This window comes from Lagenorhynchus albirostris, chromosome 20, assembly GCF_949774975.1.
Source record: "Lagenorhynchus albirostris chromosome 20, mLagAlb1.1, whole genome shotgun sequence".
Taxonomy (NCBI): Eukaryota; Metazoa; Chordata; class Mammalia; order Artiodactyla; family Delphinidae; genus Lagenorhynchus; species Lagenorhynchus albirostris.
In genome coordinates, this window is record NC_083114.1 from 31,200,549 (window position 1) to 31,225,400 (window position 24,852).

At 36.7% G+C, this 24,852-nt stretch overlaps 1 protein-coding gene across 5 annotated transcripts in view; it reads left to right on the forward strand.

The window, feature by feature from the left end:
* VMP1 (vacuole membrane protein 1) overlaps positions 1 to 24,852 on the forward strand; it is a 130,811-nt gene that overhangs the window by 10,370 nt on the left and 95,589 nt on the right. For all 5 annotated transcript variants that reach the window (XM_060134378.1, XM_060134375.1, XM_060134374.1 and 2 more), the window contains exons 2-5: positions 14,930 to 15,031; positions 16,924 to 17,059; positions 18,652 to 18,742; positions 19,982 to 20,092. In XM_060134378.1, the coding sequence (XP_059990361.1) occupies positions 14,956 to 15,031; positions 16,924 to 17,059; positions 18,652 to 18,742; positions 19,982 to 20,092 (414 nt within the window). In that variant the 5' untranslated portion in view covers positions 14,930 to 14,955. The remainder of the gene's footprint in view (positions 1 to 14,929; positions 15,032 to 16,923; positions 17,060 to 18,651; positions 18,743 to 19,981; positions 20,093 to 24,852) is intronic.

A 24,852-nucleotide genomic window follows, 5' to 3' on the forward strand; every position in this document is an offset into this window, starting at 1 on the left:
CTTAGTTGCTCTGCGGCATGTGGGATCTTCCTGGACCAGGGTTCGAACCCGTGTGCCCCTGCATTGGCAGCCGGATTTTTAACCACTGCGCCACTAGGGAAGCCCACTACCTTAATTCTTGACCTTACTCTTACTCGCCCATCTTTTTGATGAAAATGTTTTGGTAAAATTGCACTGGTTATGAAAAACTGAATGAACATTTAAGAAGTAGATTGAGAGAAAATGAAGAATGGGATTTTTCAAGTTGTAATTTTACAAGTTATGCATTTTCCCTGTGAAAATAAAATCATGTTTTTACGCATAGGAACATAAGATATTTTTACATATTGAAAAGTGAGAGATGAAGAAACCTTCCCCAAAACCTATCAGACTTGCAAAAAGGGAGTCCCTAAAGTGTCTTCCAGGTTGTATCTTTTTAAAATTTGGATTTATTTTTTTTAATTTTTTTTTTTGTGGTACGTGGGCCTCTCACTGTTGTGGCCTCTCCCGTTGCGGGGCACAGGCTCCAGACGCACAGGCCCAGCAGCCGTGGCTCACAGGCCTAGCCGCTCCACGGCATGTGGGATCTTCCCGGACCTGGGCATGAACCCGTGTCCGCTGCATCGGCGGGTGGACTCTCAACCACTGCACCACCAGGGAAGCCCTAAAATTTGGATTTTTACTTAAAATTTTATCTAATTAAAAGTTAGATCTGGAACAGTGGCCTTTTTCAACAGTTAGACTATGATGAGTTGAGTATACTTTATACTTCACTTAAGTTGAGGGATGTTTTAGGCCAGAAAAATATACAGTTATAACCTGCTAACCCATTATTAGGAGATTTATGGAGATTTTGAATTCTTTTGTTATGTAACTTGGGATTTTAACTTTTTAATTTCCCAAAGCTTTAGAAAGTTCAGAAAGATTCAAGGAATGTTTTTCATATATTCTCATTCAAATAATGACTTTTCAGAGAACACATTGTTAAACTGTTGCTACCATGTGATAGATACTCTCTGGCTCTCAAAGCCAGATGATCTGATAATCACTCTGATACTGTGCATGGTGTTGGAATTATCTTTGTCTTTATACTCCTGCACAAGCAGAAAACTATATCAAAACCTCACTGGTCAAGATATATTACTCTTCGCTTACAGTATTTATTTATTAAGTTTCCAAGCATAAATTGCAGTTTCTTAATGGTTTTACGGGAAATCTACAGCTATTTTGGAACAGTCTGTGACTCAATGTACTAAATAATCCAACCAAGGACACACACTCTGAAAGCAAGAAAGGTTACCGAAAGATATAATATTCTCAAGTTGGATATCTTTATATGCCTTGTACGATTGAGAAAGCTGACTTGATATTTTTGCAAGAAAGTAGAATCATATGGATGATTTTCTTTTTTTTTTAACGTCTTTATTGGAGTATAATTGCTTTACAATGGTGTGTTAGTTTCTGCTTTATAACAAAGTGAATCAGCTATACATATACATACGCCCCCACATCTCTTCCCTCTTGCGTCTCCCTCCCTCCCACCCTCCCTATCCCACCCCTCTAGGTGGTCACAAAGCACCAAGCTGATCTCCCTGTGCTATGCAGCAGCTTCCCACTAGCTATCTGTTTTACATTTGGTAGTGTATATATGTCCATGCCACTCTCTCACTTCATCCCAGCTTACCCTTCCCCCTCCCCATGTCCTCAAGTCCGTTCTCTACATCTGCGTCCTTATTCCTGTCCTGCCTCTTGGTTCATCGGAACCTTTTTTTTTTCAGATTCATACATGATTTTCTTAAAAGGAAGTTTGTTCATTTTATTTTGGAATTCAGTGATGAAGAAAATTAGAATCAGTGGCTTCACTATACTTTCTTTTTATTTTCATCTTGGTCAATTCTCCATTAACTCATATTACTCAGTGAATTGCCATTTTCATGTCATCCTTAAATGTTTTTTGTGTCGCTTTGGGGAACTCACAGTAATTTACTTTTACATTGTTTTTGCATTACAAGGGTAGCTAATGTTTAAAATGAATGGAGTATTATAGTCTTAGCACACTGGATATACAGCCTACAAAGAACCTTTGTGAGCTGATTTTAGCAGTATTTTCTGAGCACTTCTGCCAGAAACAAACAAAAAAACTCCACGTTTTAATATCAAACTTAGATTTTAAGTGCTTCAGCTGTATTTAAAATCTGCTGGTTACAGCCTTTTAAAGCATTTCTTGCATCTAGATATATCTTCACAATGAAAATAATTTGATGTTTGAGTTATGCTTTTCTATTTCTGTCTTCTCATCCCATCCACATACCTATAGAGTTTATTTCAACAATTTCATTCTTAGAAACAAAACTAACTTGGATGCATGCTGTTCAAATTGATATTACAACAGTCTCACTACAGGGCTGCATTGAATGTCAAAATATGTCATGTGCTAGATTCCTTTTTGAAGAGATTTCAGTCTTTTAAACAGGCTAGTAATACTTTGGATTCATTCCCATATCTGACTCACACCGTTTAGTAATAAATTTCCAAAATTCATGCTACCTCATTAAACTGTGAAAAGTGGCTCTCCTTAAAAATGATTATTGCCTCTTACCCTACCTACATTGGCTAGAGCTTTTTTACCCTGTAATAATTTTTTTAATATAAATTTATTTATTTATTTTTGGCTGTGTTGGGTCGTCCTTGCTGCGCGTGGGCTTTCTCTAGTTGCAGCGAGCGGGGGCTACTCTTCGTTGCAGTGTGCAGGCTTCTCATTGCGGTGGCTTCTCTTGTTGCAGAGCATGGGCTCTAGGCCTGTGGGCTTCAGTAGTTGTGGCACACGGGCTCTAGAGCGCAGGCTCGGTAGTTGTTGCTCCGCGGCATGTGGGATCTTCCCAGACCAGGGATCGCCCCTGGGTCCCCTGCATTGGCAGGCGGATTCTTAACCACTGCGCCACCAGGGAAGTCCCTACCCTGTAATAATTTTTAACAGATTGTCCTTTTGGTACTTTTCAAACTGTTTGCATTGATGAAAAATAACTTATTTTTGTTATCCAACATAAACTAAGATTTTTCTGTGGATGCTTCTGTAGAAATCAGTTGTGCAGTCTCTTCTATAGAAATACAGAAAACAAGTGTCTGTAAGTGAACACTTGGGTAGTTTTGACTATGATTATTTTGGAAAATTGAGACATTCATGGAAAGGGTGTGGAGAAGCTAACATTAAGTGCCTGCTATGTGCCAGACTCTGTGCAGGACAATTATGTATAATTGTTTTTTGAAGTAGAGAAAATAAATAACCGAGAGTCCCCCAAAGCAACACAAAAGACATTTAAAGATGGCATGAAAATAGGAATGGGGATATTTTATAAATAAACTCAAGTGCAGAGGCTTAAATTACTTACCCAAGGCTATGCAACTAGTAAGTGATGTTGGTAGGATCCTTTTAGCTCCAAAGAAGTTAAACTACTTTCAGGTGGGAAGGGGAACGGAATTAAAATAGCGTGGATGCATTCAGTCTTGGAGTGTGGAGTACAGGTGAAATGCTGCTTGCCCTGATTTGGCCCTCAAATAGACATATTGGCAGCTTTGGGACACCGAATTTATGTTCTCAGTTCTGGGTGCTGGAAGTCCAAAATTAAGGTGCTAGCTGTCTTCCTGGCTTGTACATGGCTGCCTTCTTGTTGTGTCCTCACATGGCCTTTCCTTTGTGTGCATGCAGAAAGAGTGTCTCTTTTCTCCTCTTATAAGGACACCAGTTCTATCTGACTAGGGCCCCACCCTTAGAACCTCATTTAACCTTAATTACCTGCTTAAAGGCCCCAACTATAAATACAGTCACATTGGGGATTAGGGCTTCAGCATATGAATGGGGGAGGGGTACAATACAGCCCATAACTAGCATATTCTCTCCTTATAGAGTAATTATGTTATAAGAAATCTATATTTGGTCTTTGTCCCAGTTCCTGGCACAAAGCTCCTAAATCCTTTGTAGTTTTACTGAGTAATGTGAGTGATAAGAACATCTTCTTTTATAATGAGGCAACTTTTGTCCGGCCCCTAGTTGCCTCCAGGATGGGGACTAGTCACCAAAAAAACCAAAGCATGATTAGAGGGTTGGAACTTTCAGCCTCAACCCCCAACTTCTCTGTAGGGGAGTGGGGCTATAAATTGGCAAAAGTTTTTCAAAAATTGTTTTTTATTTTTATTTGTTTATTTTTAAATTTATTTTATTTTATTTTTTTTTGCAACTCTGGATACTTTATTGTATCAAAGAGGAAATTGAAAACAGTTACATATTATCTAGGAAATAACATAATGAGATCAATGTATATTCATGTCTATGGGAGTTGGCCAAAGCCAAATTTATGAGAAAACATCTTGAATAACTGAAAAAGAATAAAAATTAAATACTTAAGAGTATTAAAAGGAAACAATGAGGGCTTCCCTGGTGGCGCAGTGGTTGAGAGTCCGCCTGCCGATGCAGAGGACACGGGTTCGTGCCCCGGTCGCGGAGCAGCTGGGCTAGTGAGCCATGGCCGCTGAGCCTGCACGTCTAGAGCCTGTGCTCTGTCTGCAACGGGAGAGGCCACAACAGTGAGAGACTTGCGTACCGCAAAAAAAGAAAAAAAAAAGGAAACAATGAAATAAACCTATGGAAAACAGACTTAATAAAGTTAACACTGATATTAATATATTAAAAGGGAAAATATAGTCAGAAATTATAAGAGCTGGTTCTTTGGAAGGGAAAACCAAAACGGTAGACTAAACTATGCTAGCTGAATAAAGGAAAAAAGGGATGATACAGAAATACAAAATTCGGAATGAGAAAAGTAAATAATCGCAGATATACCTTTGGGTTATCTCCATTTTCAAAATAAATTTGAAAGCCAAAACAAAGTTACCAGAGAGCTACTTCTTTAAAAATTGCTCCAGGCCCACATTATTTCATGGGTAAATTTTTTCCCATTTTCAAGAGGATCTGCTATTAAAGTTGTTCTAGTTCACACAGAAAGTTTTCCAGTTCTCTTTATAAAGCCACAATAACACTGATAATATCTAGCAAAGATAGCACTAAAAACAGTCACTTTTGAATATTGATGTAAATATAAATTAGTATCAAACGGAGTCCCACATTACATTAAAAGTATAAAAAATGACACTGATTTTGTAGAAATGTAGTCAATATTGGGAAATCTGTTAGTAAACAGTAAAGTAATAAAAAAGACACCTCTAATAAAATTCGACATCCATTCTTTTTTTCTTTTTAACATTTTTTTTATTCAAACAGAAAGTCACAAAAGTTATAATCATCCTCATCAGTTCACTCAGTCCCATGTAATTAATTTTTTTTATCTTGATCTTTATGAATTCATCAGTTTTCCATTAGAGTTCTGAAAATGCTCACTAATTCAGTTCAGCAGTATAGTCAGTTACCAGAAACCTGTACTTGTCAGAGTCTTTTCCATGAATTCCTTGAAGATGAAACCCTTTTATAGGAACATTTTTGCAAAAGCGTCAGAGTATACCCAGAACTGTCTGTAAATGACAAAAGACTTAAAAATGACCACGGTTAAAGATTTGATGGAAGTTCATAATAATGCAATTGACAAGGAAATTTAGTTATTTCTGAGATATACATTTTAAAGTAATAATTAGAATTATGATTTATAACATTATACCAGAACATATAAGATCCTTAGGAATTTCATGTAATGTCTGAAACATTTACATTAACATATTTCCATACAAATAACCCAAAGAAAGTTTAGTATTAGTTTTTTTTTTTTTATACAGCAGGTTCTTAGTAGTCATCAGTTTTATACACATCAGTGTATACACGTCAATCCCAATCGCCCAGTTCAGCACACCACCATCCCCACCCCACCGTGTTTTTCCCTCATTGGCGTCCATACATTTGTTCTCTACATCTGTGTCTCAACTTCTGCCCTGCAAACCAGTTCATCTGTACCATTTTTCTAGTTCCACATACGTGCGTTAATATATGATATTTCTTTTTTCTCTTTCTGACTTACTTCACTCTGTATGACACTCTCTAGATCCATCCACGTCTCAACAAATGACTCAATTTCGTTCCTTTTTATGGCTGAGTAATATTCCATTGTATATATGTACCACAACTTCTTTATCCATTCGTCTGTCGATGGGCATTTAGGGTGAGTCCATGACCTGGCTATTGTAAGTAGTGCTGCAGTGAACAGTGGGGTGCATGTGTCTTTTTGAATTATGGTTTTCTCTGGGTATATGCCCAGTAGTGGGATTGCTGGGTCATACAGTAATTCTATTTTTAGTTTTTTAAGGAACCTCCATACTGTTCTCCATAGTGGCTATATCAATTTACATTCCCACCAACAGTGCAAGAGTGTTCCCTTTTCTCCACACCCTCTCCAGCATTTGTTGTTTGTAGATTTTCTGATGATGCCCATTCTAACTGGTGTGAGGTCATACCTCATTGAAGTTTTGATTTTCATTTCTCTAATAATTAGTGATGTTGAGCAACTTTTCATGTGCTTCTTGGCCATCCGTATGTCTTCTTTGGAGAAATGTCTATTTAGGTCTTCTGCCCATTTTTGTTTTTGGTTTTTTTTTGCAATACTCGGGCCTCTCACTGTTGTGGCCTCTCCCGTTGCGGAGCACAAGCTCCGGACGCGCAGGCTCAGCGGCCATGGCTCACGGTCCCAGCCACTCCACGGCATGTGGGATCTTCCATGACCGGGGCACGAACCTGTGTCCCCTGCATTGGCAGGCGGATTCTCAACCACTGTGCCACCAGGGAAGCCCCTTCTGCCCATTTTTGGATTGTGTTGTTTGTTTCTTTAATATGAGCTGCGTGAGCTGTTTATATGTTTTGGAGATTAATCCTTTGTCTGTTGATTTGTTTGCAAATATTTTCTCCCATCCTGAGGGTTGTCTTTTAGTTTTGTTTATGGTTTCCTTTGCTGTGCAAAAGCTTTGACGTTTCATTAGGTCCCATTTGTTTATTTTTGCTTCTATTTCCATTACTCTAGGAGGTGGATCAAAAAAGATCTTGCTGTGATTTATGTCATAGAGTGTTCTTCCTATGTTTTCCTCTAAGAGTTTTATAGTGGCCGGTCCTACATTTAGGCCTAGAATCCATTTTGACTTTACTTTTGTGTATGGTGTTAGGGAGTGTTCTAATTTCATTCTTTCACATGTAGCTGTCCAGTTTTCCCAGCACCACTTATTGAAGAGACTGTCTTTTCTCCATTGTATATCTTTGCCTCCTTTGTCATAGATCAGTTGACCATAGGTACGTGGGTTTATCTCTGGGCTTTCTATCTTGTCCCATTGATCTATGTTTCTGTTTTTGTGCCAGTACCATATTGTCTTGATTACTGTAGCTTGGTAGTATAGTCTGAAGTCAGGGAGTCTGATTCCTCCAGCTCCGTTTTTTTTCCCTCAAGACTGCTTTGGCTATTCGGGGTCTTTTGTGTCTCCATACAAATTTTAAGATGATTTGTTCTATTTCTGTAAACAATGCCATTGGTAATTTGATAGAGATTGCATTGAATCTGTAGATTGCTTTGGGTAGTGTAGTCATTTTCACAATGTTGATTCTTCCAATCCAAGAACATGATATATCTCTCCATCTGTTGGTATCATCTTTAATTTATTTTATCAGTGCCTTATAGTTTTCTGCATACAGGTCTTTTGTCTCCCTAGGTAGGTTTATTCCTAGGTATTTTATTCTTTTTGTAGCAGTGGTAAATGGTAGTGTTTCCTTAATTTCTCTTTCAGATTTTTCACCATTAGTGTATAGGAATGCAAGAAATTTCTGTGCATTAATTTTGTATCCTGCAACTTTACCAAATTCATTGATTAGCTCTAGTAGTTTTCTAGTAGTTTTCTTAGGATTTTCTATGTATAGTATCATGTCATCTGCAAACAGTGACAGTTTTACTTCTTCTTTTCCAATTTGTATTTCTTTTTCTTCTCTGATTGCCGTGGCTAGGACTTCCAAAACTATGTTGAATAAAAGTGGTGAGAGTGGACATCCTTGTCTCGTTCCTGATCTTAGAGGAAATGCTTTCAGGTTTTCTCCTTTGAGAATGATGTTTGCTGTGGGTTTGTCATATACGGCCTTTATTGTGTTGAGGTAGGTTCCCTCTGTGCCCACTTTCTGGAGAGGTTTTATCATAAATTGATGTTGAATTTTTTCAAAAGCTTTTTCTGCATCTATTGAGATGATTATATGGTTTTTATTCTTCAATTTGTTAATATGGTATATCACATTGATTGATTTGTGTATATTGAAGAATCCTTGCATCCCTGGGATAAATTCCACTTGATCATGGTGTATGATCCTTTTAATGTGTTGTTGGATTCTGTTTGCTAGTATTCTGTTGAGGATTTTTGAATCTATATTCATCAGTGATATTGGTCTGTAATTTTCTTTTTTTTTAGTATCTTTGTCTGGTTTTGGTATCGGGGTGATGATGGCCTCATAGAATGAGATTGGGAGTGTTCCTTCCTCTGCAATTTTTTTGGAAGTGTTTGAGAAGGATGGGTGTTAGCTCTTTTCTAAATATTTGATAGAATTCACCTGTGAAGCCGTCTGGTCCTGGACTTTTGTTCGTTGGAAGATTTGTAATCACAGTTTCAATTTCATTACTTGTGATTGGTCTTTTCATATTTTCTGTTTCTTCATGGTTCAGTCTTGGAAGGTTATATACCTTTCTAAGAATTTGTCCATTTCTTCCAGGTTGTCCATTTTATTGGCATAGAATTGCTTGTAGTAGTCTCTTAGGATGCTTTTTATTTCTGCGGTGTCTGTTGTAACTTCTCCTTTTTCATTTCTGATTTTATTGATTTGAGTCCTCTCCCTCTTTTTTGTGATGAGTCCGGCTAATTGTTTATCAATTTTGTTTATCTTCTCAAAGAGCCAGCTTTTACTTTATTGATCTTTGCTATTGATTTCTTTGTTTGTATTTCATTTATTTCTGCTCTGATCTTTATGATTTCTTTCCTTCTGCTAACTTTGGGTTATGTTTGTTCTTCTTTCTCTGGTTCCTTTAGGTGTAAGGTTAGATTGTTTATTTGAGATTTTTCTTGTTTCTTGAGGTAGGCTTGTATAGCTATAAACTTCCCTCTTAATACTGCTTTTGCTGCATCCCATAGGTTTTGGATCATCGTGTTTTCATTGTCATTTGTCTCTAGGTATATTTTGATTTCCTCTTTGATTTCTTCAGTGATCTCTTAGTTATTTAGGAAGGTATTGTTTAGCCTCCATGTGTTTGTGTTTTTTACATTTTTTTCCCTATAATTGATTTCTAATCTCATAGCGTTGTGGTCAGAAAAGATGCTTGATATGATTTCAGTTTTCTTAAATTTACTGAGGCTTGATTTGTGACCCAAGATGTGATCTTTTCTGGAGAATGTTCCATGCGCACTTGAGAAGAAAGTGTAATCTGCTGTTTTTGGATGGAATGCCCTATAAATATCAATTAAATCTATCTGGTCTATTGTGTCATTTAAAGCTTCTGTTTCCTTATTTATTTTAATTTTGGATGATCTGTCCATTGGTGTAAGTGAGGTGTTAAAGTCCCCCACTATTATTGTGTTACTGTCGATTTCCTCTTTTATGGCTCTTAGCAGTTGTCTTATGTATTGCAGTGCTCCTATGTTGGGTGCATATATATTTATAATTGTTATATCTTCTTCTTGGATTGATCCCTTGATCATTATGTAGTGTCCTTCCTTGTCTCTTATAACATCCTTTATTTTAAAGTCTATTTTATCTGATATGAGTGTATAGCTACTCCAGCTTTCTTTTGCATGGAATATCTTTTTCCATCCCCTCACTTTCAGTCTGTATGTGTCCCTAGGTCTGAAGTGGGTCTCTTGTAGACAGCATATATATGGGTCTTGTTTTTGTATCCATTCAGCCAGTCTGTGTCTTTAGGTTGGAGCATTGAATCCATTCACATTTAAGATAATAATCGATATGTATGTTCGTATTACCATATTCTTAATTGTTTTGGGTTTGTTTTCGTAGGTCCTTTTCTTCTCTTGTGTTTCCCACTTAGAGAAGTTCCTTTAGCATTTGTTGTAGAGCTGGTTTGGTGGTGCTGAATTCTCTTAGCTTTTGCTTGTCTGTAAAGCTTTTGATTTCTCCATCGAATCTGAATGAGATCCTTGCCCGCCAGAGTAATCTTGGTTGTAGGTCCTTCCCTTTCATCACTAAGTATATCATGCCACTCCCTTCTGGCTTGCAGAGTTTCTGCTGAGAAATCAGCTGTTAACCTTATGGGAGTTCTCTTGTATGTTATTTTTCGTTTTTCCCTTGCTGCTTTCAATAATTTTTCTTTGTCTTTTAATTTTTGCCAATTTGATTACTATGTGTCTCAGCGTGTTTCCTCCTTGGTTTTATCCTGTCTGGGACTCACTGTGCTTCCTGGACTTGGGTGGCTATTTCCTTTCCCATGTTAGGGAAGTTTTCAACTATAATCTCTTCAGATATTTTCTCTGGTCCTTTCTGTCTCTCTTCTCCTTCTAGGACCCGTATAATGCGAATGTTGTTGCATTTAATGTTGTCCCAGAGGTCTCTTAGACTGCCTTCATTTCTTTTCATTCTTTTTTCTTTATTCTGTTCCACAGCAGTGAATTCCACCATTCTGTCTTCCAGGTCACTTATGCATTCTTCTGCCTCAGTTATTCTGCTATTGATTCCTTCTAGTGTATTTTTCATTTCAGTTATTGTATTACTCATCTCTGTTTGTTCTTGAATTCTTCTAGATCTTTGTTAAACATTTCTTGCATCTTCTCGATCTTTGCCTCCATTCTTTTTCTGAGGTCCTGGATCATCTTCAATATCATTATTCTGAATTTTTTCTGGAAGGTTGCCTATCTCCACTTCATTTAGTTGTTTTTCTGGGGTTTTATCTTTTTCCTTCATCTGGTACATAGCCCTCTGCCTTTTCATCTTGTCTGTCTTTCTGTGAATGTGGTTTTTGTTCCACAGGCTATAGGATTGTAGTTCTTCTTGCTTCTGCTGTCTGCCCTCTAGTGGATGAGGCTATCTAAGAGGCTTGTGGAAGTTTCCTGATGGGAGAAACTGGTGGTGGGTAGAGCTGACTGTTGCTCTGGTGGGCAGAGCTCAGTAAAACTTTAATCCACTTGACTGTTGATGGGTGGGGCTGGGTTCCCTCCCTGTTCGTTGTTTGGCCTGAGGCAACCCAACACTGGAGCCTACCTGGGCTCTTTGGTGGGGCTAATGACAGACTCTGGGAGGGCTTTTGCCAAGGAGTACTTCCCAGAACTTCTGCTGCCAGTGTCCTTATCCCCACGGTGAGCCACAGCCACCCCCCCCCCCGCCTCTTCATGAGACCCTCCAACACTAGCAGGTAGGTCTGATTCAGTCTCCCCTGGGGTCACTGCTCCTTCCCCTGGGTCCCGATGCGCACACTGCTTTGTGTGTGCCCTCCAAGAGTGGAGTCTCTGTTTCCCCCAGTCCTGTTGAAGTCCTGCAATCAATTCCCACTAGGCTTCAAAGTCTGATTCTCTAGGAATTCCTCCTCCCGTTGCCTGACCCCCAGATTGGGAAACCTGACGTGGGGCTCAGAACCTTCACTCCAGTGGGTGGACTTCTGTGGTATACGTGTTCTCCAGTCTGTGAGTCACCCACCCAGCAGTTATGGGATTTGATTTTACTGTGATTGTGCCCCTCCTACTGTCTCATTGTGGCTTCTCCTTTGTCTTTGGATGTGGGGTATCTGTTTTGGTGAGTTCCAGTGTCTTCCTGTCGATGATTGTCCAGCAGCTAGTTGTGATTCTGGTGTTCTCACAAGAGGGAGTGAGAGCACGTCCTTCTACTCTGCCATCTTGGTTCCTCCTCTATTTTATTTTTATTTTTATTTTTGGCTGTGTTGTGTCTTCGTTGCTGCGTGCAGGCTTTCTCTAGTTGCAGTGAGCGGGGGCTACTCTTTGTTGCGGTGCTCGGGCTTCTCATTGTGGTGACTTCTCTTGTTGCAGAGCACAGGCTCTAGGCGCACAGGCTTCAGTAGCTGTGGCACATAGGCTCAGTAGTTGTCGCTCACGGGCTCTAGATTGCAGACTCAGTAGTTGTGGCGCATGGGCTTAGTTGCTCCACAGCATGTGGGATCTTCCCTGACAAGGGATCGAACCCTTGTCCCCTGCATTGGCAGGCAGATTCTTAACCATTGCAGGGAAGCCCCCCAAAATTGTTTTTTATACTGTGAATTTATTTTGTTTGTAAAGAAGTAGACGGATTAAAATAAAATAACTTAGTCTCCTATGCTATTTCTTACAAAACAAAATTCCAGACTTTTTTTCTAGAGAATTTTTTGAGTAGGAAATGTCTGTAGACTGTTTTCTTTTTTAGCATATTGTGTAAGAACACATTATTTGCTCAAATAAAAATTCCTGTTGAAATGTCTTTAAAAACATCTTTGAATAATTGCATAATACCATTTTTATTAAGTCAGAACTTAAATGGACCCAAGTTGTTTTGGATAAAACTCTTTCCGTCTCTTAAAGATGATACTATGGGAAGGAGTATAACTGGGGAAATGAGCTCAATTATCAGTGTTTTGCAGGGGAAAGGTTTTAGAGTGTTTTCTTCATAACACATAAGCTCTTTTGTGCCTTCTTATATCTTTTCATCACAGATTAATTAAATGTTATTTATTGTGATGTAGGTGAAGGGCTGTTCATCTCTAAAATGAATTGCCTATAGAATTTGGCTGAATATGAGTTCGCACAGTTTTCAGAAATTAAGTATGGCTTCAAGTTGAATGACTGGAAGATGGAAAATCTTTAACTCCTTTATTATATGGTCAATTTCAAATATATTCTATTAATTTTATTAATAAAACCAGAAAGCATGATTTGTGGAATAGATTTACATTTTGCGAACTTACTGTGATGCTTTTCACAATTTGATCTTATAGATTTTCACAATTTATCTTCGTCTTTCTTTTTTTGTAATTGCTTGTCTTTTGAAAACATCTTCACAGAACTCTGACTTAAATTTGCAGAATCAAATTTCAGCTTCTGGTACTACTCTGAATGTATTGCCCTCTGAGCTCCCATACTTTTTCCTGTACTTTCTTTCTCCTTATCATCATTATAAACCAGTATATATTGAGTTCATATAGAAAGGTGGGAAAATATACTAGTACTTTATGTACATTGCGTTATTTAATCCTCAGAGTAACCCTTTGTGTGTCGTGTTATCTCTATTTTACAAATTAAAGAAAGTGATATTTAGGGAGATTTAGAAACTTGCCAAAGATCAAAATAGATACTTGTGAAGTTTGGGTTTGAATCCAGTTCTGTTAGATTCTAAAACCTGTTTTCTTCCCACTAAGTTATTTGCTGTATATCTGTTTCATTGTTTTATATTATAATTGAAGTCTTGTGCTCATCTGGCTTCCCTACCAGATTATGACCTGCTGGAGGAGAAGGATCTTGTCTTATTCACATTTATATCTTCAGTGCCCATTACTGACCCCAGAACTTTTATAATGAGTGTTGAATGAAAGACACTGGCGTCACTGATATGGTAGCAGTGAGGCATGTGCTATGAAGTAGTTTCTCTAGTATAGACAGTTTCTAGGTTTACTGTGTCAGATACCTCCTACCCTTTCCATGTATTGCCATTTATAGTTATACACACCCTTGCATGCCCAAACACACACTCTTTCATCCTCATTAATGCTGTGAAAGTGAGAATTTTTGTCCTTCTTTTGTAAGTCCAGAGAATCAAGATCTAGAAAAAATGAGACTTGCTTAAGGTCACACAACTAGTTAGTGGCAAATCTGGTATGCAAATCTAGGTTTTAGACTTATAATCATCTGCTCCAGGCTATCCATCTGTGCTATTGGAAACCTATACTTTATTTCCTAATATGTTTATTTGTTTATTGAGAAATGAAGGCAACAAAACACAGGTGTCCACAAATGGACTGTGTCTAAAAGGAGAGACCTTCTGTTGGAGTGATGAATGTATGCTCTTTGTTCTGTCTTTATAGTCTTTCACTTATTTTCCTTTATGAGGCCTAAATTATGGTTAGAATTTTAGTCAAGAGATAAAATAGCTCCAGCTAACAAACCATAGGAAGATTGAACCCATGACCATGTCATATTCTAATCAGCTGAGTATAAGAGTAGCAGGACTCATGGCACATGCAGAGGACTCAGCATTGAGACTTTGAAGTGATATGCTTTTTGAGTAGAAAGATTTGCTTTACCAGCACCTGAAAGAATGATACCTGCACAGGTAATCTGGTGTTTTCGTGTAGAATAATTATGTCAGCACAATTTATATGTTGTAATACAGGTATTTAAAGTAAAAATTTATATCTTATACCTATACCTGTAATATGAATCATGCTATAAAGAGTACATTTAACTTATCTTAAACTTAAAAATTTTTCACCTTCTGTGCCCATATCTTTTTTTTTTTTCAGTAGAATTGTTTCCTAAATAAAATTGATCTTGGATCTGTGTGTCGCATTTTTGACATGTTTGATAATATAATCATTTTTTAAAAGTAATGCTAAAAGGACTAAAAGATTGGTAAAATTTGTGTAGATAGTATGTATGGTATTCAATTTTGAATTAGAAAGACTTTAGACCTTATAGGTTATCAGTACTTGAAGGTGCTAGTATTTTATATCCTTGTGTGGACAAATTGCCTCTGAATTTTAATCTGGAAATTCACTGGGATAACTGTTTGGAAAAGGATTACAACAACATGGCTTTTATATTTTTAATACTTCTACTACAGTTTCTATACAAATTATTAAATCTTGATTATAAAAGAGAAAATTAAGGTGTAAACACATTATTGAGATAGCATGTGGGGATTATTCCCATGTTGTTTCTGTATTCAGTTTCATTCAGCCACAGATGCAAAGCAGAAGTATGTAACATATCACTGGATTTTATTTTGTTTTATTAGCTCCTCAAGAGTTATTGATCTATGAAATGGCAGAGAATGGAAAAAATTGTGACCAGAGACGTGTAGCAATGAACAAGGAACAATATAATGGAAACTTCACAGGTGAAGTATGGTGGTTTGGAGGGAGAAGATCTATGGGTTTAAATGATATCTTTTTCATTGGAATAAATTGGAAATATATTATATCTAATATTTATTATCTTTTGTTAACAAAATAATATCTTATATAATAATATAGGATACATAAAATTCTTATAAATCTTGTAAAAGATTGATTATCTTTTGCTTCATCTTCATAGTAAATTAAATTATGGGTATATAAGGGCCTATGAGGGGATTTTTCACAGCGATAGCAGAAGCAGCCTGGCCATCAGCAGTGTTCTAGGTACAAGATTATTATTTTTTAATCTTGTGGTGTGGTAAATATTTATTTGGCTTTGTTTGGCACTTAGTTTTATCATGCTATTTTGTAACTTTAGAAGTAGATTATAAATTTACTTATTACACTAATCCTAATTTTATAATTATCCAAAAAGTCAGAATGTGATTATTGTGGATTTATTTTTAAATTTTAGTTTGAAACAAATAAATTTATATTTTAACCAAACTAGGAATTTGTGGTGAATTTCAGTATATTTGACTCTTATTCACACATTTACCCTGAAAATTACAGCTATTATATAGATGATTTAAGTAGGAACTTTCCTTTTTCAGTTTAAAAGAAAATGAAAGGTTTTCCTTTTCTGTTAATTGTAATGGTTTTCTTTTTAACTTCTAAATCGTTTGGCATCTCAAACACATTGCAAATAATACTTCAGCATGGTAATATTATATCATAGAAATTTTCTTCTATTAGTAGAATTGCAAGCTATTTGAAGTAGTAGTTTCCATTTGTTTGTTTTGATCACTGCATTGCCTTGCAGAACGTATTTTGCAGCACTTATTGACTTTTGGGTTACTTTGGTTGTCAATAAGTTTTGCATCGTTTCAACAGGAGTTTCAGGATTTGGAAATAGACATTGCATATATCGTAGTCTCATCCCATTAGGAGCTTTTGCATGTTATTTTTTTCTTTCCTTTCTTTCAACAAGCACATACATTTATGTATTCTTCCACTACTGCCCACCCCTTTGGAATTTAAAATTAATGTTAGAATGACACACTTTCTATTCTGTACCATGGTGTGTGTTGTTTGGGGTTTTTTACTTAATATTTCCTAGCGGTTGTACATGAAGAACTTATTCTTTGTTATGGCTGCTTAGTATTTCATTGTACAAGTCTATCATATTTTAATAGCTCCTCTGTCCTCTGTTGGTAACATTTGTTTATAATATTTTGCTAGAACCAATAACACTGTATTGAATAAACTTGTACAAAAGTCATTTCTCCTTACAGCTAATCATTCTTAGAAATGGAATTATTAGGTGACAGGGTATATGCATTTATAATTTCAAGAGATGATGCTGAGAGAGTTACTATTATTACCAATAATAACTAACCTTAATTGCACATATACATACATGTATTAACTCATTTAATCTTTACAAGACACTAAAAAGTAAGTACTATTTTTATCTTCATTTTAGAGAAGAGAAAACTGAGGCATAGAAAGGGTAATTAACTTACCCAAGATCACATGACTAGTAGATGGCAGTGCCAGGATTTGGAACCAAGTAGTTTGCATTCACGTTTTGAGCTCGAAACCACTTTGTTCTATGATATGGTGCTAAATTGCCCTTCATAGAAAGTGGGCTAATTTAGCATTCCAGTAATGTATAAGAAAAGAAACTTGTGTCCTGACAATAAAATAACTCCAAAAATAATGGTAAGAGTAGAACAGCAGGACATAGCCTAGACTTGTCACAATGTGAACCAGATTGTTTTTTGAGGTTTATATGCAGTCCTTCAGATGTGGGATGGGAAGGTAGGTGAATAATGAAAGTAACTGGAAAAAGTGAGCATTCTGTTTTAACTTCTACACTAATGGTTTTCAGATCCCTCTTCAGTGAATGAAAAGAAGAGGAGGGATCGGGAAGAAAGGCAGAATATTGTCCTGTGGAGACAGCCACTCGTTACCTTGCAGTATTTTTCTCTGGAAATCCTAGTAATCTTGAAGGAATGGACCTCAAGGTAAAGAGTCTTCCGTTTCCTTTTATATAAACCGTATTTACTAATTTTAGAAATCTTCAACAGTCTCCCTGCCACCTGCTCTATCAACATGGGTTAATTAAATTTAGAATGTTATAGGAACATACTTATTTTCCTTTTTATGTGTAGTTTGAAGAAAAATAGATTAGGGAAACTTGTTGCTATTTGTTCACTGGATTGTTACAGCTGACCTTTGTCTCATGTTGAATCTTTTATGCAGAGGAGAGCACTGAAAACAAGAAGTTTTTTCTTCTGGCTTTACCTTCAGGAGAAATCAGGCCTGTGTACATTAAATACACTGATTCTTTAGTAGGTCAAGGTTCAGGATACGTGGCACTACTGATAGTTTGAGCCAATAAAAAAGGACTCTGCCATGGAAATTGTGTTCGATCTTTAAATTTAGTGCTTGTAAGCCCTGTTTCTGATATCGTAAAGAGCAAGTTGAACTTTTACTTGCCTTAATCATTTTCTGGTTTACTTTTCCAAGTTATCTGTAATAATATCTTACCTTTTTATGTGCTCACAGTTTATAAAGCATTTTGTAACACTTTTTTTTTTTTTTTGCGGTACGTGGGCCTCTCACTGTTGTGGCCTCTCCCGTTGCGGAGCACAGGCTCTGGACGCGCAGGCTCAGCGGCCATGGCTCACGGGCCCAGCCGCTCCGCAGCATGTGGGATCTTCCCGGACCGGGGCACAAACCCGTGTCCCCTGCATCGGCAAGCAGACTCTCAACCACTGCGCCACCAGGGAAGCCCTGTAACACTTTTTAAGTTCATTTGATCCTTATAGCAATTCCATGAAGAAGGTAAAATAAGTATATGATCATCATGATTTTAAAACCAAGAAACAGAATCAGATTGGTTGAGTGTCTTACTCAAAGTACAGTACTTAAGAGACTCTGATCCAAGTCCTCTGACTAAAGGCCAGTGCCCTTTCCATTATATCATAATGCCTGTCCCAGTTAGAAGTTGGGATATGTATAAAAGATTAGTTTTGGGGTATGGGAAAGGCTATGATGGAATTTCTTTTTCTTTTTTTATAAAGTTGTTTATGTTTGCTTATTTATTTATTTATTTATGGCTGCACTGGGTCCTCGTTGCTGCGCAGGCTTTCTTTAGTCGCGGTGAGTGGCAGCCACTCATCGCTGCCGTGCGCGGGCCTCTCATCGTGGTGGCTTCTCTTGTTGCGGAGCACGGGCTCTAGGCACGGGGGCTTCAGTAGTTGTGGCGCACGGGCTTTGTTGCTCTGTGGCATGTGGGATCCTTCTGAACCAGGGCTCGAACCCGTGTTCCCCGCACTGGCAGGCGGATTCTTAACCAATTGCGCCACCAGGGAAGCCCCTACAATGGGGTTTCTAATAAGAAATTCGATTCTATACCCAAGTATCTGGTCTTGACCCCCTTCTGTACCGCCAAGAGACCATAATGTTTAAGAACAAAAGAGCTCAATCCAGCAAGAACAACTTCTAAAGCTGAGCTGAGTAACCTAATTGCTTCAATAAGAAATGTTTTGAGAGTGATGAATCCTGAACCTGAGACTGTGACATACTTCATTTTTTTTAATTTGTTTTTAAGATTATGGCATCGTCAAAGCGTTGTGGTGTCTTTTTTACTGCTGTTTGCTGTGCTTATAGCTACGTATTATGTTGAAGGAGCACATCAACAGGTAAGAGGTTCAGCACCTCTGTTTCTATTCTTGTACCTTCCCTAATCCCAGTTTCAAAATGGAGCTTTTGTGGATTTCATTGATTTTTTAAAAAAATTTATCTCATAACTGGTATCTTAATGTCTTACTTTTAAGGCCAAATATTAAAAATATTCTTGTGGTAGTTCATGGCTGCTCAGCATTTATATTGGATATATATCATTCCTTTTTACCTTTAAGGATTTAAATGTAACTTTCCTAACAGTGTTTAGTCAAAGCAGCATGAATCCTTTAATCAATACCAAAGTCTTCATATTTTTTGTAACACACTCCTATGATCCATCCAAGCTGATATACTCATCCTAGATTGAAGGTTAGGTTTTATATGTATAGAGTGGGGAGAAGTTCACTTGCCTATCATCTGTGCAGCATAAATGAAGGGAAAATAGGACATTTTGTTAATAACTTTTGATAAAATTGCAAAACGTTAATGTATTCTATTAGGAAATAGTTCTAAAATGGTATCATTTCATATTTTAGAGCAGTTTACCTCTAAATGCATCAAAATGCTGATGGTGATTATCTCTGGGGGGGTGGAGATTATGGGTAATTGTTTTTTATTTTAGGCTTTTATGTTTTTCTAGTTGTCTGTAATAAACATATATTGCCTGTAAAATTAGAACAACAAATGGCATTAAAAATGGGGAGGGAAAAATTAAAAAATAAATTAAAAAAATAAAAATGGGGAGGAGCAGCAGTTTACCTCTAATCAGAGAAGTTTTTATACTTATAAATGCAGTAGTTGTGGCTCATGGGCTTAGTTGCTCCGCGGCAAGTGGGATCCTCCTGGACCAGGGCTCGAACCCGTGTCCCCTGCATTGGCAGGCAGATTCTTAAGCACTGCGCCACCAGGGAAGTCCCTATCATGCTTTCTTAAACAAAATTTTTATAACTTTTAAGTATCTTTAAATTTTTTATTCTCATAGTTATCAATAATTTGCATTTTTTGTATAAATGTCATTGTAATAATAGGACTTTTAAAAAGTAGAAGTGAGCTTTAGTCCAGTTACATGATTTTTTTTGCCATCTCTGCTACCACATATTAGAGGAATTTGGACTCTTCATGGAGCTTTTAATCTTAATACTTTCTTCCTATTGGAAACTTAGTTGGTTTGTTTTATTTTTATTATAGTTGATAAATACCATATTTCTGCTTAAGAATTCTGATTTTGTTTTCACCTCATCCCTTTTGTTTTTCAGTATGTGCAACGTATAGAGAAACAGTTTCTTTTGTATGCCTACTGGATAGGCTTAGGAATTTTGTCTTCTGTTGGGCTTGGAACAGGGCTGCACACCTTTCTGCTTTATCTGGTAAGAATAATTTTAATAAGCAAGATTGAAAGAGATTATGTTTTAATTGGTGCTTTTACTATAGAAGTTAAAACTCTAGGATTTTTACTTAATTACCTTTGTGTTTTATATGTATTCTAATCCTCAAGGCAGTGATTTGGAATTCTGTTTTGTTTTTCCTTTTGGGTTGAGAATTTAAAAAGAAAAGGGAGGAAGAACCCTTAGGCAAATGAGATTGTTTACTTATATTAATTCAGCCAGGAAATGTTTTTTCCTTCCAGATTTTGGAATAATGGTTCTCTTGCTTATGCAATTGTCTTTGTAATAGTTGAAGTTATTTAATTGTACAAAATTCCGTGTAAGACTTAGAATTAATTTGGTCAGTTATTTTCTCTGTTAATCTGCAAATGAGAAATGGTATCTTCCCTCACGTCCTCAAACACCATGTACATACTGGATAGTTATTTTGGTAATCTTATTGAGTGCAGTTAAAGAAGTATTACATACGTATAGCTAATGCTTTCTTAAACTTTTAAATCAAAGTATAAAATGTACCCCTCCTAAAAAATATTTTTTTTTACTTAGTTGAAATGAGAGAGATAAAAGATAGGTTTTCTTTGGGATATTTGCAAATATACTGAAATAATGGCAGGGCTAGGACTAGGAGGTGACAAGCAAGACATCTAGGGCACAGAATTTACATTGGCACTTTTAGGGTCATGTAAATGTGGGGTTGATGAGTGAATGCCTCATTAAATTTTGTGCCCTGGATGCCTCTCTTGTTTCACTCTATTCCTGTCTCTGAATAATATATTGAAAACAATTTCACATTTGAAAACAGCTTGATCTTGATGGAGAAAACAGGTGAAAAGTCACAGCAGTACTGATTCTGAATATAGTTCAACAGTTCAAACACTTCCATTCTCTGTGAATTCATTTCTGAAGCAGGTATGATAAATATTAAGAAATGATTATTCAGAAGGCTGCTGAATTAATGGTCTGAAGAATAATTTAAGAATTAATCTATAAGGGGGCTTCCCTGGTGGCGCAGTGGTTGGGAGTCCACCTGCCGATGCAGGGGACGCGGGTTCGTGCCCCGGTCCGGGTGCGTGTCTGGACCCTGTGCTCCGCAGCGGGAGGGGCCGCGGCAGTGGGAGGCCCGCGTACTGCAAAAAAAAAAAAAAAAAGAATTAACCTATAATACATAGCTTCTGTAAGTTTATGGGAGTTTAAAACATGGAATTTTAGAATTCCATTCATGATTGCTTGCTGATTTTATCCCAGATAGAAACATAAATCCTAGATAAGTAACCCATATCAGTGTTTCTTTAATAACTACATTCTAGAAGTATAATGCTATACTAGAGGTTGAGGCAGAGGGAAAAAAAGGAATTACAGGTTACAGGTTACCTTTCTGTTCTTTTCTAGACCTGTCCTCTTAGATTCCTGAGGAAAACCAGACTAAAGAACTCATTTGTAGCATTTGATTTATTTGGAAGTATTTGAAAAGCAACCCAGAGAACAGATTCTGCTGAATCTTAAAACGAATTCTAATGAACCGTATAATTCCCATAATAAGTAAGAATAAAGAAATTTGAAACATGGAAGTTTCATGTTTCCTGTTTCTTTTTATATCCTTGAGAAACCCTTATAAAATGTGTTGATGTGAAAACATTATTATTTTAATTCCACTGATCTATGTATGCAGTAGAGGATTTAAAACATATAAATAAGAATTTATTACAAAATTCATTTGCGGGAAAAGTCAAGTCTTTGTTTCCATAAACTAAGTAGTTATTTCTGCCCTTGATCAGAGTGCAGGTTTAAGGGAATGTAGTTAGATTTTTCACAAGTTTAGAAAGAATTCTTCAAGAGCTATTTGAAGGAAAGTATCACTCTCTCATTATACTCAGGGCCATATGTATTATACTAGTTAAGCAAGTCTGGAGATAAAATCAAGGAACATCTGAAGCTGTGTTGCATTATACATAAAAGCCATATAAAAACATTGTGGGATTATCATTGCTAATAATAAACTGGGGTCCAGAGTGGATCAGGCCATGTGTTTCAGAATTAGGTTAATTTGATTTCTGTTTGTGAGTAGCATTTAGAATTATTTTAAATAAAATTAAATAAAAGCAAAATTAAATAGAAGCAAAATAACCAGATTTGTGTTTTATGAATATATAATTCTGGCTCTAGTGTGGGTGATAGATTGAAGGTGGAAGAGAAAATGGTCAGTTAATGGTAATCCTTCTGAGGACACAGGCTTCCATGGAGGTAGCAAGAAGTATGGAGAGGAAGAGGTATTTACTAAAAAAAAGAATATGCAGAGAAACTAAGCAGAATGAAGGCAAAAGGTGGCATAAACCTTTAATATTTCAAGAGAGTGGTTGGAGTGGCAGTGGCACTGGATAAAACAGGGCAAATCTTAGGGAAATTTTATTTGTTTAGTGTGGAGGAAGAAGGAGCCAAAGATTACTGTTGGTTTTTGACTTAAGTGAGAAGATGTTGTTACCATTAACTGAATAGAAACCTGTCATGTGGTCACTTGTTCATTCAGTACATAGTGTAAGTTCTGAAAAGAGAAATTTAAACGGATTTATAATTATGTTGCAAGGTAGATGAGATCTTCACCTGATCCCAGTGGGTTGCTGGTGCCAGTGGTTGGATGGAAAGGAAAGGGAAATTTGTAAAGGACTAAGAACACTTTCTTTTCCTTTCTCTTTTTAATTAATAGGCTTTATTTTTCAGACCAGTTTTAGGTTTATACAAAAATTGAGCAGAAAGGATAGAATTCCCATATACCTTTACACATACACAGACATGCACACAGAGCATTTCCCTATTTTTTTTTTAACGTGAGGTATAATTGACATATAACATTGTATTTCAGCTGTACAACATAATGATAGTTTCCCCTATTATTAGTATTATTAATATTATATTTTTCACAAGTCTAATGATTAATTAGTGTTATTTCCCCTATTATCTCGCTTTACTGTGGTACATTTGTTACAACTGAGGAACCAATACTGATACATTACTAACTAAAGCCCATTGTTTACATTAGAGTTCACTCTGTGTTCTATAGTTCTGTGGGTTTTGACAAGGGCTTAATGTTATGCATTCTCCATTACAGTGTCACAGAATAGTTTCACTTCCCTAAAAATACCCTGTGCTACACCTGTTTATTCCTACTCTTCTCCTTCCCCCTATCCACAAACCCTTAGAAACCACTGATCTTTTACTATCTGTATAAGTTTTGGCTTTGTTCAGAATGTCATATAGTTGGGATTATGCAGTATGTGTCTTTTTCTGCCTGGCTTTTTTCGCTTAGCAATATGGTTTTAAAGTTCCTCTGTGGTCATACAGAGTGAAGTGAGTCAGAAAGAGAAAGACAAATACCGTATGCTAACACATATATATGGAATCTAAGAAGAAAAAAAAATGTCATGAAGAACCTAGGGGTAAGACGGGAATAAAGACACAGACCTACTAGAGAATGGACTTGAGGATATGGGGAGGGGGAAGGGTAAGCTGTGACAAAGTTAGAGAGTGGCATGGACATATATATACACTAACAAACGTAAAATAAATAGCTAGTGGGAAGCAGCCGCATAGCACAGGGAGATCAGCTCAGTGGTTCGTGATCACCTAGAGGGGTGGGATAAGGAAGGTGGGAGGGAGGGAGACGCAAGAGGGAAGAGATATGGGAACATATGTATATGTATAACTGATTCACTTTGTTATAAAGCAGAAACTAACACACCATTGTAAAGCAATTATACTCCAATAAAGATGTTAAAAAAAAATAAAGTTCCTCTGTGTCTTCATGGCTTGATACCTCATTTCTTTTTATTGCTGAATAATATTCCATTTTCTGGATGTACCACCACAGTTTGTTTATCGATTCACTTATTGAAGGATATCATTGTTGTTTCCAAGTTATGGCAATTAGGAATAAAGATGCTGTAAACATTCATGTGCAAGTTTTGGGGGGTATATAAGAATTCTACTCATTTGGGTAAATACCTAGGGGCATGATTTGTGGATTGTGTATGTTAATTGGTGATATATAGGAAAGCAATTGACTTTTGTGTATTTAGCTTGTATTCCGTAACCTTGCTGTAATCACTTAATAGTTTCAGGACTTTGTTGTCCATTCTTTAGGATTTTCTATATAGATAATCATGTTGTCTGCAAATACAGTTTTTCTTCTTCTCAGTCTGTATACCCTTTCTTTTTTTTCCCCCCTGTCTTATTGCATTAGCTAGGTCTTCCAGTCTGATGTTGAAGTGGTGAGAGGGACATTCTCCCTTGTTCCCAACCTTAATGGGGAAGCCTTTACTTTCTCACCATTAAGTATCATGTTAGCTGTAGGTTTTTGTAGATTTTCTTATCAAGTTGATAAAGCTCACTTCTATTCCTAGTTTGCTGCGAGTTGTGTTTGTTTTGGGGATTTTTTTTTTTGAGAGTTTTTATCACGAATGAGTGTTGATTTTGCCAAAAGAACACTTTTTTAGACAATAGTGATCAAAAATGGATAAAAGGCCAATATAGCAAACAAATTCAGTATGTAAAGGCTTGAAGAGCAATATGTTAATGTTAAAAAGAAATATAAAGAGATACCCAGCATATGCCATTTCCATTTGAGCAGATTATCTTTAGCTCTTAGATCTGTTAGTTCTTGGACACAGGATTCCTTCCAGGATTCCCTAGGTATAACACGGAAAATGAAGGAAAGCAAGCATTTGCAAAAAATAATTTTTAGGGAAGTC